At 34.1% G+C, this 17,339-nt stretch overlaps 1 protein-coding gene and 2 long non-coding RNA genes across 6 annotated transcripts in view; 2 read left to right on the plus strand and 1 right to left on the minus strand.

Moving 5' to 3' along the window:
- LOC138707908 (glutaryl-CoA dehydrogenase, mitochondrial) overlaps window positions 1–7,424 on the plus strand; it is a 72,694-nt gene extending 65,270 nt beyond the window's left edge. For both annotated transcript variants that reach the window (XM_069837954.1, XM_069837955.1), the window contains one exon: window positions 7,082–7,424. In XM_069837954.1, the coding sequence (XP_069694055.1) occupies window positions 7,082–7,146 (65 nt within the window). In that variant the 3' untranslated portion in view covers window positions 7,147–7,424. The remainder of the gene's footprint in view (window positions 1–7,081) is intronic.
- Window positions 7,425–11,121: 3,697 nt separating this feature from the next.
- On the plus strand, window positions 11,122–12,368 carry LOC138707909 (uncharacterized). Its single transcript, XR_011334434.1, has 2 exons — window positions 11,122–11,262; window positions 12,022–12,368. It is a non-coding gene; the product is annotated as an uncharacterized lncRNA (long non-coding RNA).
- Window positions 12,369–12,503: 135 nt separating this feature from the next.
- Window positions 12,504–17,031, minus strand: LOC138707911 (uncharacterized). 3 transcript variants are annotated; one of them, XR_011334436.1, is made up of 6 exons: window positions 16,485–17,031; window positions 15,607–15,797; window positions 15,341–15,399; window positions 15,133–15,192; window positions 14,107–14,396; window positions 12,504–13,695 (listed from the first exon to the last, which is right to left on the minus strand). It is a non-coding gene; the product is annotated as an uncharacterized lncRNA (long non-coding RNA). The 3 variants fall into 3 exon arrangements; XR_011334437.1 differs by lacking the exon at window positions 16,485–17,031 and having other exon boundaries at window positions 14,107–14,232; window positions 14,335–14,396; window positions 15,607–15,878; XR_011334435.1 differs by lacking the exon at window positions 16,485–17,031 and having other exon boundaries at window positions 15,607–15,878.
- Between the last annotated feature and the right edge of the window lie 308 nt (window positions 17,032–17,339).

The raw sequence follows: 17,339 nt of genomic DNA on the forward strand, positions 1-17,339 counted from the left end.
AATGATGATAATTATAATAATAATAATAATAATAATAATATAATACATTATGCTACGAGCCTATAATGGTAGTAATTAAGACACAAGTATGATTGTTTATGAAACGAGTGCAAGCGAGTTTCATAATTTTCATACGAGCGTCTTAATTACCATTATAGGCAAGTTCCATACGACTTTTTATGCTCGACCATATTTCTAACTTGAAAGTATTCAAAATTATGGTTATGTGCGAACTGACCTGAATTGTGAGATGTGCACAGACGCGAAAGTATTGATTTTTTCCGAGGCCGAATTTCATTGACCTTGGCACAGAATAAGATGAACATTACTCTGATATAACCTGAAAATTGATTTAGAATTGAAAAACGAGATGACAAATTGAATTTATTTGAATATTATGTACAATTAACTCTAATTATTATAGTAACAGAACATAACCTTCTGCGACAGTATTGGATTTCCAACCTCCGTGACTTTTCGCTAATTCTCTTTCGATTGCATATCCGAGAATAATCGATACTTGCGGTTTTATAACGGTACAAAGCTGACTTGTCATTGGCTGAACACCTGTAAGCTGACTTGTCATTGGCTGAACACCTGTACTTTAATGAGTAGGTGTACTTTAATGACATGCATTAAAGGACTGCTACCAGGTGTATAATTACTACATTTCGGCATGGTCGAGCATAAATAATAATAATACATAAAATGTAATCAATAAAAGAAATACAATTTGAGAGTTGTACTGGTATTAATAAACATAACGAAGGAACAAATAAACTTATTTATTGCCATTCTATTCGTGACTAAAGCACTACTTCTAAAATGAAATGAAATCACTATTCCTCATTTTTTAAACAGTGAAATAACAGTGTATGATATAAATGTAAACTACACAAAAATAAAGTAACATTTAATCTGAAAACGGACAATGTAATCAGTATAATACATTTTCGTATGATGATGAGAATACTAGACAAAATACAGAATATCTTACATGTAAATTCTTTAATTTATTATTTTCTCTTTGTATATCTTTTCGCCAGTTCATTAAAAAGACACAAATGTTCATAACAAAAATTAAATTCAAGTAAACAGTGAATGAGACTTGACAGATATTTATATGGAATCTAAGTTGAGCCCTTTTACTGTTGTTTATTTTGATACAGGAACACAAGAGCACTGAGATGGTGAGCATCCAAATTACATCGTCGATCAGAAAAGATAAATCCAGCAGAGCTAAAACATCTTTCACATGAAGCCTGGTATCTGGAATACAGAACACTCGTTTTGGAACATTAGCTAACTGAGAATAATTTTGGCTCTGACCTTTCCACCATGGCAAAATATCAAAACATTTAGATAAAATGAACTTGTTCTACAAATAGTTATCAACTTCATCATTCATTTCTGATTCGTCATTCGACCAGTCTTCAAATTTGCAATATTTTGTACTGAGGGGAAACTATCTTCAATTGACGTGATGCTTCCATTTTCTGTTTCCAATTCCAAGCACGTCCTTTTGACAACATTGTGTACCTCCTGTAGTTCTTGTGGATTTAACTTTTGTAGCACTCAGTACTTTGGTACCAAAAATGTAGCTATGTTATGGAGCAAGTCAATTTTGAATTTCTCTTTCAAAAATTTTAGGGCTCTGGTCTTCAGAAACTTAATTTCTTCAGCTTCACTGTGTTCTAGAGTACAATGCTTCTGAAGATGAAAAAACCATAACAGCACTAGATATAAAGTGGGCTCATTATCACCTTCCATGCTATTCGTAGCCTCTCTGAAGATACCAAGAAAATTTATTAGTGCTTGGGTTAGACCAGGATCATAACTGTAAAGTTTATGACTCATTTTTCTCCTCCAAAATTTTCTCAATGTCTTCTATTTGAGAATGTATTGAATCAAGATCTCCACACAATTGTTCCATCTTTTCGAACATTGTCATTTTAGTGTCTTGCTCAGATGACAAAGAAGCCTCCTTCTTTTAAAATAAGTGATAACAATTTTGGTGGCATCTATGTAGTGTTAAACTGCTGGCATCTCTGTTTCTAACAATTTATCGTCAAGTGTGTGCCTCAAAACCGTTGATATGTTATCCACTGCACAATCCACACGTTGGTTACTATTAAGTGCCTTTATCATGTTGCTACCATAGTCCGTACAAATGTCAATGTTTTTAAAGATTCGGACATAAAGTCCAGCTCAGTCTTGTGCTATACAATATCGAAATGGATATTATCTCCTATCTTTGGAATGTCCGGGAAGGAAAAACAGAATAACAATACATTGTTTAAATTCCAGAACTCATCAATGTAATGTGCTGTAACTAAAATATAGTGAATTTTCTTGTAGTCATCCGATCACATATCTGTGGTGGCAGCACGTATATTTTTAGCAAATGTATTTTTTACTTTAGGAACTATTTCCAATCACAGCTCATCTGTCATATCACTAACTGTTTTGGAAACAGCTGTTGGATCAGAAATGACGTCATAGACATTTATTTCCCCATACTTAGGCCCAATATTTATTAAAATCTGACAAAGGGCTAAGAAACCCTGTCCAGACACTATTGCAAATGGACGACCGTCTTGAGCACACATCAGAGGTTCTGCGTCCTTAACTTTATCTTGCCTGTTTTATCAATTGACCAAGACATATTTGCATCGTATGACCTGGATTTAATGTTGTCATGACGTAATAATCCTGTACTGCTTGCTATGCATTTTATAAAAATACCACACTTTTTTACATTTTGCATATCCTATTGGTTTCTTACCTTCAGCCTCCACAACAAAATAAAATTTATTTCAACCTGGACTTGAAATTCTCTGTCTCACATTTGCTTCTTGTTTTTTTTACCAATATGTAAACGCTAGAAGCAAGCTGGTCTTCCAATGCTAACCTTGCTGCTCGCAAACTACCCGTGTGATTCATATTCTCCATTGCAACAACTGTAACTGCCTAAAGAGACTGAACAAGACTAACAAGCTTCCTAGTCTTGTTACCTTCTTTTGACTTGTTCAATGTGCGTTGCGTTTTCATAACAACACGGGGTAAACAAGAATCTTAACGAGAAAGCAATAGTTTCTGCTTACAGTATCAGAACTGGAACTTCCAGTTAACAGATCTGGGTTGATGCCATGATTAGGGTTACCATATTCTGAAATCTGAAAATGCTGATAAATTCATCTCACCAATGATCTTCTTGTACCAACTTCGTCATTTATATCACTTTTGCAACTTCTGCATATTTATCACTATGTAGGGTGACCAGACGTCCTCTTTTATCCAGACATGTCCTCCTTTTTAGGCCTTTGTCCGGGGTCCGGGCAGATTTTTAAAAAATCATTTTGAAATTATCTGATTTGACGACATTTTCAAGTAATTTGCCTATAGGTGGCAGCAACATCGACGGAATATATTCTTTGCCAACGATCATAAATCTCTTTGCTTACAAAATTGCTTACAAAATAATATTAAATTCACACTTTGTGCGGCCTTTTTATGTATTTTGATAACAATTATAGTTCCCTTGGCTTTAATATTTAATTGTAAAACCATTTTATATTATTAACTTTTATCACATGTAATGCTGTAATAAAATACACATTGACATAATTTTAAGTGTAATATAGACCTGAGCCTAAATCTAAATATATATTTTCTGTCCTCTTTAATAATAAATTATAGTTCCCTTGATTTTCATATGTGCCTACCTGTAAAATCATTATTATTAAGTTTTATCATAATTATTTTGTAATACTAACATACTTTTAAGTATGAAATAAGCTTAAATCTGTACTGTAAATATTTTGTAATAAAATAGATATTGACGTAATTTATAGTATAATATAGGCCTAAATCTAAATCTAAGTACATATTTTCTGTCCTCTTTTTTTCGAACAATGTCCTTCTTTTTTAAGCTTTGTGTCCTCTGTTTTATCGATGCGAATCTGGTCACCCTATTACTATGCCTAATTTTCTTTAAACATTCCTTGTTACTATACAAATAGTCAAACATACGTTTATGTGTGAAATGTCTGAAATTAAATTTCACTAAAACAGATTTTTCACAGAATCGATGGTGAGTCTAATCCATGGAATTTAATAACTTGCTTGATAAGTTCACTGCTATTTACAGTTAACAAAATGAAGGATGTATCTGGATAAACAGCATTTACTCATTTAACAATCACACGGCAATACGTTTGTCACAGCTCACAGCAACGTGAGACCAAACGAAACAGAAATGAATAAATAAGACTTCAGTATGATGCGGACAAATTAGAGAATTTCCAAAAATGTATGCAGACAGCTATTTTTATTATCAAAAAGCGGACATGTCCACATAAAAGCTGCCGTATAGTAACCCTAATCATGATTCACAATGCCTAACATCGTGCCATTCTTTCATCAGTATTTTTATTGTTGGTAAATTCTTTTGGTTTATTTAAAGACGCGCGATTGTTAAAAGAATTAAGTTACTATATGCTAACAGAAAAGGAGAAAAAGTTTTATACACTGAACACAAAGTTATGTAAAATATAAATTTTGCAATTGCAGAATTGCACCTACAAATGTCTATAAAGTCTGTCCAATGAAAGAATGAAGCGACATAAACATATCCACATGGTCCTAAGAGCTCAATTTGGCCCTTGGACACATTAAACCTTGTCTCACATAAATAGTCTGGTGAATTTTTTTTATTTCGTCTTTATCATATGTTTTTTAACTAAATATATAAACAAGAACGTTTTTCTATTGTTTGTTGCTATGTGAACAGATATCTTGATGTTATTAAATATGGTGTAATTAATATTAACAGTGATGGAGTGATAAATTCTGGTTTGTAATTTTATTGGTGTCCTATATTATACATTAGAGATTGGCAACAATTCGGAAGTATTAACCCACAGCATGAACTTGTCGTGTGTGCGAGAGTTGCATCGCATTACAAAGTATAAGCGCCTGAATGATTCTACAACACAGCATTGCCAATTCTTTTGAACTCATTTACGTATAGGTCGGGAGAGGCTCTCCTGTTAAGTCAGTTTCTCATTAGAAGTCACTGGTTACCTTAGATATCATGCTTGAACAGTATGACATAAACAGGAAAATTCAACAGGGTGTAATATAAAAATTTATGCCACCATAATGTCAGTGGAAAATAAAATTCAGGTTAACGGGGGGGGGGGGGGGGGGATTATTTTTTTATGCATTGTTGCAAATTGTTCAAGTGATTTTTGGACAGATTTTTCCCAAATAGTGGATCCTGTCACAAATAAGTGTGTTGGTTATGTGCAATGTCAGCAATGTTTTGCTGTGCTGTCTTATAAAAGCTGTTCCACTTCTTTGCTTAAAAGACACAATTGAGTGAAAGCCAGATGTTGGACGTTACTGAAAAAGGTTACAGACAAAATTCTGAAAGCTTGTGTACTCTTCTGTGCCCTTGATTTAAGACCTTTTGAAATTGGAAGGGATAGGCTTTATTAATTCGATTGATGAATTGCTCAAATTAGGTGCCATCTGTGGAGTCGTAAGTGCTGAGGATGTATTGCCATAAAAGAACACAATTTCATGTCATATGCATGAGTTTGCTAACGAAATCAAATTTTCGCCTCAGTACAGAGGCCATTCTTAAAAAACAATGTGCCATAATAACTGAGACCGGTATGTGCAGTGACAATTATAGATAATTTAGCTACTATATGACAAACAGATCTGAAACCCTGACCCCAAATAGCTTAGCAGTAGTGTTGCTCCCTGTCCTTCACAAAGCTACCCCACATCACTCACATGTACTCTCACTCAACTCATTAAAGTAGCCTAAAGCTCTCGCCAAAGGAAAAGGCAAGGATAGGAAAGGAATATGTGTTGCCACATTTCATAACTTCAAAGTTATTTTCAGCAATTCTTACAATAAAATGAATTTTTTTGTCATTAATCATCATGTATTTTATTACCGGTAATATTATATACAGATGTGCACACACACCACTTATTCATAAGTGACACGAATAGTGGATTTAGTAAATCGACAACCATGGACTCTTACTAGGTAGTATCTCAGTTTGTGAACTAAATGGATGATCAGGAAGCTTTCGCATGAGTTTCTTAATAATGCGAACATAACCACAAAATGTATATTGAGAAGTCAACACGGGGCTGGAAACCTGCAGCATGACTGCGGCTGCAAAAGTAGCAACTCGTGTGTGAACAGATCGCAACCTCCAATTGCAACTTTTGCAGCACTCAGGTTGCGCAGCACGAAAAGTAGCGTGCAGTTTGCTACTTTTGGCTTACGTGTGAACACGACATGCAACTTTTGCAGCTGCAGTACAAAAGTTGCGCAGCAAAAGTAGCGATGTGTGACTGTACCTTTAGGTATCTCTAGATAAAATACACACACAGAGAATAATTATGTTTTAATCATTATTCATCTAACCCTTATTCTTTTACATCTCTTTATTTCTGTTTTCCAACTTGGTATAGGTACTTAACATTAATTATTGTGGAAACCTCATTACCTGAATTGTTAATTTCCCATTGTGGTTATGTGGTTGTAAGTTTCAATGCTAATTTACATAGACACAAAGTAGGCGTACATTGGTTTAGTCGACATATTATTTAGATGGCTGTTGAAACATTATGTATCAAAAATTCAAATAATGGTACCATAATGAGCATAATTCTTTGTACTGACACTAGAGCTGTTGAGTTCGTACCTATATACTTTTCCATTCCTTATCCGTCTTATCTCTCTTCTGGATGAGGCTGGAATTAAAATTCTTTCTTCATTTATGCATTTCGCAGTTTGAAAATTATCAGCCCAAATTCAAGTAAAGAGGAACGAATTAAAACTACTAAAACATTATTTCGTTTATACGCCATTGTGTCCTTTGTGGAAATAATATGAACGATTAGCTTCAAATGAGTTTCACATTTTATATGACGTCAGTAAGTAGTTTTCAGTTGAAAGCCAAAATTTGTTAGAAAAAAATTATCTATAGCTATAATGAGAGTTTGTTGAGAAGTTACGCATGGTTAAGTAATGTAATTTACTTTGGTACAGGTACACATGACATTCATGCATTGGTACTGGGAAGAGCCATCACAGGAATCTCAGCGTTCGGTTGAAATTTCATCTTACTGGATTTTGATGTGAAGATTAATGGTGCTACTAAGAAAAAGGACATTTTAAACATGAGTGCTTCCACAAAATGGTATAATATGCTGTCTGGTTGTATATGAAAATATTTATCTTTCATGTATTAGCGATGAAATCATTAATTTTAATATCAAGCTAGGCTAAATGATGGTATTTGTTTCAGAGACGAGTTTCAACAATGATCAATAATGTAAATTACCTCATTTTTTTAGTGGTATTAAAATTTATTTTTAAATTTCCAAAGTGATATGATATTCATTTTATTAAGCAAAGTGCCTTCTTTAGCCTCTTAGTTTTTTTTTTTATTCTGGTGTGGTTTCACTTTATCTTTATGCTAATTGGATGCAAGTAGTTTAATTAATTTATTTTCTATCCTATTACAAAATATGAATGACAACAATTTTAATATGAATTCGTACATAATTGTTCTAGAAGAAAGGTAATGTATGAATGAGATGAATATTAGTCTTAATAATCTGCAAGATTAATTAGAAGAAGCTGATGTATTACTTGACGCAATGGCACTTCTTCCTCCCCCAGCTAATATTTCGTTTTTCAGCCATTATCCGTACACACTATTTCATTTGTATTCATGTATCTAAGTTCACTGATGCAGTTAACATAACCAACTGACAAGAAAAATATTAATCTCACCACTTCTAGAATCATTGGCACTACTTCATTGACTAAAATTGTGGTTAAATTCATATTGCACGTCAGTAAATATGTGATAGAATGCAATGGATTGGTGCTAGTAAAACAAAATTTATTTGTGCTTAATTCGTATAATTTTTAGATCTTATTGCTACATGTTGTTGAATTTGAATTGCCTAAGAATACCAGAAATGTGCTTCATAATTTAAGTTTCCACAACTTAATGTGGTGCTTGAAAATTAAAAAAAAAAAAATAATAATAATAATAATAATAATAATTAAACTTCTTGCCTCCCAGCATAACTTAGATTGAAATATACTTAGAAACTGAATTTCTGTAGCTATGTAACCCAATCCTTTGACCTATTATGTTTCCAGATATCCGTGGTTGGCAGGATAAAAGAACGGAAAGCCTTTGTTAAATAGTATCTTCATATAGAAAATGTCTGTATTCTGAAATTTCATATTCGTCCCCAACATCAGTGAGTTTATATTTTACAACATAATCCCTGTCTTAACCTAAACTTTCAATGTTAAAAAGAAATTGTTCTCAAATATCTCTGAGAAGTAATACTATTTTAATAAAATATCAGTACATTATTATGTCCTCCAATTTTTAACTTTTACCTGACCAGTAATCAACATTTGAATGTTATTTTACAATCATTAAGGCCTTGTGACGTACTTTGTAAGCTGCAATATCACTTCCTTCGGTGAAATATGGGTGATGTATGCACTGTGTTGGTTGGATGGCTGATACCAATGATTTTACTGTTCAGAAAGTATTCAAAGGTGCAGAGAACTTGAGAAATTTTCTAGAAGGCCTGAAGGAGGTAGGGGTAGAAGGAGTACGAAAGCAGTCGTTCTGAGAAGCTACAGTTCTGCAAATCTGGTTATAGATCATGAACAGTAAGATTGAAGGCTTGGTGTTGAGGAAAGGGGTAGTTGAAATTAGCTCTGTTGGTTCATTGATAACAAAATTAATGACCATTGATTGGTTCATTGGGCGGAGTTGTGAGGGGAGTAGAAAACTGCTGAAAATTGAAAATGGTGGCAAGAGGGGGCGAGTATGGAGAACAAGCTGTAGGAACAATATGGAGGTAAAAGATTGTGGTGAGTACATGCCCAGATCACATATATAACAGATTGTTCAGCCATATAGGCTTTGATGGCAACAACTTTTATAAATTTTACTATGCTGCCATCCAGCTACTGCATAAGAAGTCACATTATAACTCTCATTTGAATTGCATGGAGCAACTTTACTTCCATCTAGTGGTCGTTCTCAATCAACGGTGGTGATCCTGGCGGTTATTCTCTTCCACATATTACCGATTTTAACATAGGGATCAGGGGTACGTGGCTTGAAGGCTGTGGGCCAGTGACTTGATCAGCTGTTAATCATGCCTAACCTGATGCAGGAAAGGGACAGATGATGACATGGAGTTGGTCTCTTCATTCATAAGGGCTGCTTGTATGTTAAAAGAAAAAGATGGACAATAAATATGAATACAGCTAGTTTAGTAATAAAAGGCGAATATATCTGGAGGACATTACCAAAGAAATGGGGAAAAAAGAGAGGACTTGAGTGAGTCTAGTATTCACCTCATGTGACATTAACATACCCGTCAGCGCCCCTCTGTCCTGATGTTCATATGTGAAGGAAAGGTACACGTACTAATATTGATATGTCATTGCTGACCATGCATCTTTGCATGGTCTTGCTGAAATGAAACTGGAGAAGACAGATCTCCTTCCTTGATATTATTCTCTCACTAATACAGATTTTCCATCTGTTTTTCGAGGTGATTTTGTGTTCCTTTGGCAGTGATACATATCACGATCCTATTTAATATTCAGTTTCAGATATTGATTGTCCGTGACAAAACCAGGCTTTTAGGGAAAGTGTAAGGATCTAATTCATCATAGAATTTGTTGTTTTATTTTCCTCTGGATGTAAAAAGCATGTTACATTACAAAATTAAAGTTTTAAGCTGACCCAAAAGGAATTGCAATTTCTGCAATAATAACATGGATTATGGCAGAGGTTAAGAACGAAATCATTATTTAACCATAAACTTTATTTTTGGAAGAATAATATTTATTAAACAGAACAGTCTGGGCTGAGGGTCATAAGCCAAAGAGAAGAAAATGACTGCATTCAACAGAAAAAAGTGTGTAGCAACAGTGGGGAAATGTTTAAAATAGGCACAATGGATTTCATTATTACACTATTATTTGAGAATGCGAAAGGGAGTGTTAATTTAAATACACACATCAAAATTGTCTAAGGAACATAGAATTTTCTATTTAATTCTCAATGAAGAAATATACTACATGAAATGCAAGTATTATTATGTATTATTTATGTATAGAAAAACATTTTACACAGTATGAAAGTGTGTAAAAATGTAAAAAAAAACACGCATAACCTGTTCTCAGAATGAAAAGATTAAAGTTTTAAAATCTCAGTGGTTTGAAATCTTTACAGTACTGCTGTTTCTCTCAACTTCACAAAACTTTTGTCATTAATAACGAGTAGCACCACCTCTTGCATTCAGTACTGCTCGACACCTTCTTGGCATTGAAGATATGAGATGAAAGATTTTATCTTCACCAATTTTCCGTCAGTGAATTTGGAGATGTGCGAACAGCTGATCGAGAGTCTCAATGTTTTCAATGTCCTCTAGAACTCCCACAAATTTTCAATTGGATTAAGATCCAGGAACTGAGCAGACCACCCTAGAACTTGAACATTGTATCTTCCCAATCATTGTGTTGTTGTTCTGGCAACATGTGCAGTGGTATTATGCATTAGCAGGAATTCAGGACGAGTTTCATCAGCAGTGGGAAGACTACAGGCTGCAATATCTCTTGAATGTAACGATTTACTCCTAGTGTTTCTTCAATTAAAACGAGGTCAGTTTTCCTGTGTGCCATTATTTCTTCCCATATCATGATAGAACCTCCTTGGAATTTATGAACCTCCTGTACATATCTTAGGGCCTGTACTACGACTCTCGGATAAAGTTCTAGTTTAAACTTATCCGGCAGATGGCATATTTATCCGGAAGTTGGGTTGTAATTGCGTACTACGACTTTTGGTTATGTGCAATCTGGAGGCTAAACTTCCAGATTAGCAATCCGGGAGGCAGAGTAGCAGATTGGCGTTATCCGGAGGTTGGAACTCGGTGTTGAAATCAAGATGGCTGCACGTTGTACAGCTGGTGATTTGAAGGATCAATTTAATTTTGATACTGATTCTGATGATAAATTCTGGAGCAGATGCTTCGTTGTATCAGAACAGCAAAACGAATTAGGCCGCGTCCAAATAATTTTGAAGAATGGGATGACGAGAAATTTTTTAGACAGTTTCGAATAACGAAACCTACTACATGAAATCAATTATCAACTGAAACAAGACACAGCTCGTAAGAACACAGTTAATAATAAGCTACACTATTTCGGTAGGTATTACATCAATATTTTGTATATAATAGCACTATAATAATTACTTTGAAGTACAGTAACCTGTAATACAGTAGAAGTGAGGTTAGAATGTTGCTTCATGCAGGTGTTCTGTTGCCCTTACAAGGTATGAAGGTGATTGATATAATAATATAGGACAACCTACAATAATAACAGTTTCAAAATACTTTTATATAAAAAATAATAACAGTATATAATATATCAAAATCCTTTATATGGTAAACTACCATTTCTTCACAATTGCGTTACCACTTTAAGATACAAATGTATTCATATATTTGGGTTCTAGTCAAGTCATATGTACCATAAACGAAAGAAAAATTGAGTGCCGACACCAATTTCCCAAATAAAGGTGGAAAGTTGCTGTGAAAGTGGAGTGCGGTGGAGAGGTACGGGTAGGCGGGATCGCTCTATCGAGATAGAAGGGTAGGCGGCAGGGAAGGGCAACACATTCATTTCATTACTGTGTTTCCTTACTAATTAAAGGGAAAAGACAAGTTTTCGTAAGATCGAGTTAGTGACAGGTTAGTATGATTTGCATACATTTACAATTGTCTAAAAAAAAAAAATATCAAAACTACATCCAAAACTCTCTCTTCCAGGCTATCCTGTAGGGAGTCCTTGCCTTCTTTTGGTAACGCTATTGTAAAGATTTACCGGTAAAGTTGTAACCAAATCTCATTGTTTATACATTTTTCCAGAAATAATGCCTTACCTCCAATGGACCAACTACTACTGGTATTGAGATTCTATGCCACTGGGAGAACATTGACAACAGTAGGAGATTTTTGTGGGGTCCACGAAGTTACAGCAGGAACTGTTGTCAATCGAGCTAGTGCTGCACTTGCTGCTTGGTTTAATTGAAGTGATGACTTTTAATGCTTCATTGGGAGTAGTTTTATTTTCTCCAGTAATTAAGTGCAAGGCTTATCCCCCCCCAAGGGATTCTGTCTCTTTTTGATGCTGTTACGAATACTTCTGAATAGTATTTTAATACAGGTTTTATGTATATATTATAGGTCTTGATTAAAGTTTTCCTAGAACTGTTTCATTTTGTGTCTGCTAGTTGTTTAGTCAACTCTCCGAAGATAGATTGGAATACCAATAAGGCATCACTCATGAGACAACTGTCAGGAGATAATGTGGTAGGGTGGCAAGTTCCCTTCTCCTTCCTTGCACATATCGCTCACCAGTAGGAGTAGGCCTAACATATTTCATTAATCAGACTTAAGATATGCTTGCTATATACAGTATTATTATTTAACAAACTGTAACAGTTTATTAAATTTTAGACGTGACAGTTTTTCTTCATTTCCTGAAAGTTTTGGAATTGGCATTTATGTTTTGCAAGGGAGCTGTTTCATTCACGCTAGGCCTAGTGATTCATGTATGCAAACATATTCATATCGTTACTTTTTATATATATTTTATTGCTTGGATCCCTCACAGTGATGTCTTAACAGGCTAAGATGATTCAAACACAAAGGTTTGATAAATACATTATAAAAATTATGACCAGGTACACTGTAGGCTATTTAAAACAATAAAAATGCACTGTATCTGCAATTCAAATTTATTTTACATAAGCAAAATATGGTAAAACAACATTTTTCAAGAGGCACATTAATTGAAGCGTCGGCTGGAACAACGTTATAAATTATATTTGGTAAAATTTACAGGAGCTGCAAAAATGTGTATATGCGTACAACTTTGTTCTTATGAGGGTAGCAAACTTTTGAGTGGACAAATTTCACGTACTGCATTGATGGACAGTTGCAAGCCAAGGAGTATAGCAAGGTAACATGACATACAACATTATTACACGGAAACACACCGAATGAAAATTTTGTAACTTACAACGTTGTTCCAGCTGACGCTTCAATTGTATTCAGGTACTCTGTGAATGTGTACTTAAAACAAGAGAGATGCACTATAGCTGCAATTAAATTTAAAATTTATTTATTTATTTTGTGTGAACAAAACACGACATTTTTCAGGAGACACAATAAGCATAATCATGTATTACATCCACTGTCTCATTATATATGCTATGGTACATGTCATATTTACAAATTAATAATATACAGGCTAATACATAAGAGTACATAGTAACTGTAATTAAACACAACACAAATACATATGCAAATACACAAAACTTGGAAAACTGTGGCAGAGCCAACTTCAGCTATAAGCCCCATTTGTTAGAGATCTGCACGGGCCATAATTCTTAGGCCCGGCCCATCTCGGCCTGATCTGAACCAGACCCGAACCCAACCAGAAACCTTAGATTAGCTAATAATTATCACCTGACTCGAACCTAATCCTGAAGACTAGCAGATAAAGCAGAGGCCAGAGACCACAGGGATCAAGAACAGCTGCAAGAGATTATCACTCCATTAGAAGGATGAGAAGTAGTAATCTCCCAGTTATCCAGGTCAAACAAATCTGGTCAACAAAATTAAACATATTTTTTGTTAAAACATAAAGAATGGGTGATTATTGTAGCATTTACTTTCTGCCACTAATTGAAGATGTCTTTGTAGATAGACCACCCATTAAAGAGGAGGAAAAAGTAATGTAAAAACTCCAAATCTTACTTTTGATATTCCAAACCCCATCTCTTTGCAAACATGAGGATATGACTTACTTTTATTTCAAATCATTCTATGTTATAATGTTAGCATCCAACTTTCAACTAATGTATTTTTTAAAGAAATCACTGTAATAGTACTGAAGTTCATGAATTTCTAACATCTCAAGTAAAAGTAAGTCAACATTAAACTTACAGTTCACAGATGGAGAAAGATTTTTCAATGTGGCTAATGCATTCCTCAGAGGCTTGCTTTTTCTTTCTTTCTTTTTTTTTAAGCATTCTTGGGGTGTAACTCGATCAGCTATTATCCCATTATCAGCTGAAATATTTAAGAGAGGGATATATGCTTATATTCAGATCTTTCTGAGTTTAGCCTACACTACCTACACTGAATAAACCAGTAATTTCACTTAAAACTTACTTTCATTACACTGTGTAAATACCCGTACAGTGGAAGACCTTCACCTGCTGCACCAGCTGACTCTGTAATATTTTAAGAGTGGAATTAATTCATAAGATATTCAATTCTGGAGAAAGATGATGTTTTATCATAAATGTGTGGACACTTCAAAGTCAGCAGCTGTAACAGTATTGTATTTTCTAATGTGCTATTAATCCAAACTCATTTTTAACAATAAGAAAGTGAAGCTGCAATAAAAAAGAGAGAGAGAGAAAACCAAGCAAATAGTTCTATTGTAAATAGAGTGTAGTCAGTTTCTCTTTTACCTTATGAAAAGATATTTTTCAGTTTTTCTGTACACAAAAAATCATTCACAAGTTTCAAAGTGAGAATCCTCACGGTAAAATTGAAATACAACTTAACATAATGTGGCCTAATCTAATTACAAACCCATTACAGAGAAATCTCAAAATAAATTCTTCAGTTTAGTGTACTTTCTATTTTTAGGCCTACATTTATAAATTTCAAATTCCCACTCAAATCCCACATAATATTATAATACAATGATGTTTAGTTTTTATGACATCCATTTCTTGTGACCATTTCATCATTATGCACAATTTATATTTTAACATTTTTTTTTTTAACCTTTGCATCTAATTTATCTACTGCTTGCTGCAGATTTCATATATAGTATGTGTGTTAGTTTTATTTTCAACATGTTGGCTGAAAATGTGTTTACATGTTACAGCTATTTCAGATTGGAAAAGGATCATACGTAGAATGTGAAAGAATGTTTTGTAGTATAAATCAAATTACCTGGAGATATTGTTGGGATGTCCAGTTTCACTTCAAAAACTAAAGAATTGCACTGTGAACCTGAATGGTAATAATAGAAATAATAGTATTATAAAGTAATACCGACATTAAATTAAATTTGTATAACAATTTTCAAGAATCTAATATTTTCTTTTATCTTTAAAGCTCATCATCTCTTCTTCTGACTCTTAATTCCTTACACACTAACCTCATTCGTGTTATTAGCTGCACTGGTATCAGTGGAACTTGGTTTAGTTACTACTTCGGCTGTAACAAAAGTAAGTAAATAAATAAATGAGTGAATGAATGAATAAATAAATAAATAAATAAAAAGAATTCAAACTTGTGTTATACAATTTCCTCTGCTTATTATGTAATAATTGTATAAATTAACATATAAGTGAACTTATGCATTGAATATGAATAAAAATCACTGAGAAATCACTCAATTGATAGGAGAATTAAATCACTTACCTTGGCTAAGTTTGGATTTGGTTTTGCTTCAGTTGGAGGGGCTCCAATTGTTTGTAGCCTGCATTGTCTCTCTGCAGCAGCAATTTTCTTTGTGTTCTTTTCCAAGAATTCAAATTTGCTTCTCAGCTGTTTTCAGGTCCTTGTATTTGTGCTGATGTTACTATATTCTTCCCATGCTTCATTCTATATTACTAAAAAGGAAGTAAAACTAGGTTAATTCCATATGCAACCTACAACATTAGAAGATATACTGTAATTCTCTTTTTCCCTTATCTAAGTTTCTATACCTAAATAAGCAAGAGCTTTTAATGGACGATTGTCAGTACAATATCAAACATGACTATACTGTACATAGAAACTTTGGAAAAAACTGAATATCTTCTGTTTCTGTGTTATTTTACGAGGTGTTGAATGTGCATTACAGTGAGTGATTATAGTCGAACTGGTAGCAGCAACAGATATTGCATTTTAGTGGAAACGTCTCTCCTCCTCATGCTGTTCTTTTAAAAAATAATGTTGGGCCCTATCTGTGATCGAATGGTATTATAGGACTAATACAAAATATCCGCCCATTTACTAACAGTAAAATACGTAGGCCTAACATACTGAAATATTGGTAATTTACTAGGAACAGTGTACCTTGCTGTACTAATGTTGGTTAGAAATCCCAGGCCAAAAACATCATTCATTATTATCAGTATCAGTGAACGTTTCTTTTGAAACGAGTTACTATGCCTTCGACCCATGATTTGAAGCCGTGTGAACATTATTTCTAGAAAAATTACCGAAATAGGCCCTATTCACTAATAATGTAGGCTATACAACAAACTGAAAGCACACTTAATATTAATTACAATACAAAAATAATTGCCACCTACACTTCTTGTGCAGTTACACATGAATAAAACAATGATTATGGAGAAAAACGCACTTTTGCTGGAACCCGCACCCGTCCTCTTTAGGCCTACTAATTAAAACCAAAATATTATCATATTGTAGGAATTATTACTATTCGAAAAGAAACATAACCTTTAAAATCTTACCTTTTGCTTCCATGTAAAGTTTCTTCATACAGTATGTCTAATTTTCTGTTCTTCACTCTGTTATTTTCTTGGCTGGAGCTTCAGCATTATAATAAATAATAACAATAATGCTTACAATAAAACCTCAAAATAAATAGTACCATATAAACACGGAACATAAACATGAAATACGCGGGGAAAGGTATACCAACGCAATAAATTTCACTACATTTTCAGTAACTTCATTGCCAACGTAATAAAAATATTACTATATCTTCCGGATAACAATCCTGCAGTTAAAATCCGCTGGTAGTACAGAACAAAATATTTAACTTCCAGATTGCTAAACTGGAGTATACGAATCTGGAGCTTTAACAGGCGATCGTAGTACAGGCCCTTAGTCTTTCTGTTTGACCTGGTTGTCTCCATATGCGTATTCTTCTGAAATCTGGATGTAGACCGAAGCGTGATTCATCAGTAAAGAGAACCTGATCCCATTGATCATCTGTCCAATCTTCATGTTGCTGACACCACAAAACACGAGGTTCTCGATTTCCACGTCGAATAGCCGGACACCTCAATGGGCGATGGGTATTAAGACCTCTCTCCTGTAATCTGTTCCTAATGGTCTGGGTTGATACAACCACATTTCCAACATCCTGCAAAGCACTTAAGATGCTTGCAGTTGAAGTCCTTTCTCTCAAGGCTCTT

Source organism: Periplaneta americana, chromosome 10 (genome assembly GCF_040183065.1).
Source record: "Periplaneta americana isolate PAMFEO1 chromosome 10, P.americana_PAMFEO1_priV1, whole genome shotgun sequence".
NCBI lineage: Eukaryota > Metazoa > Arthropoda > Insecta > Blattodea > Blattidae > Periplaneta > Periplaneta americana.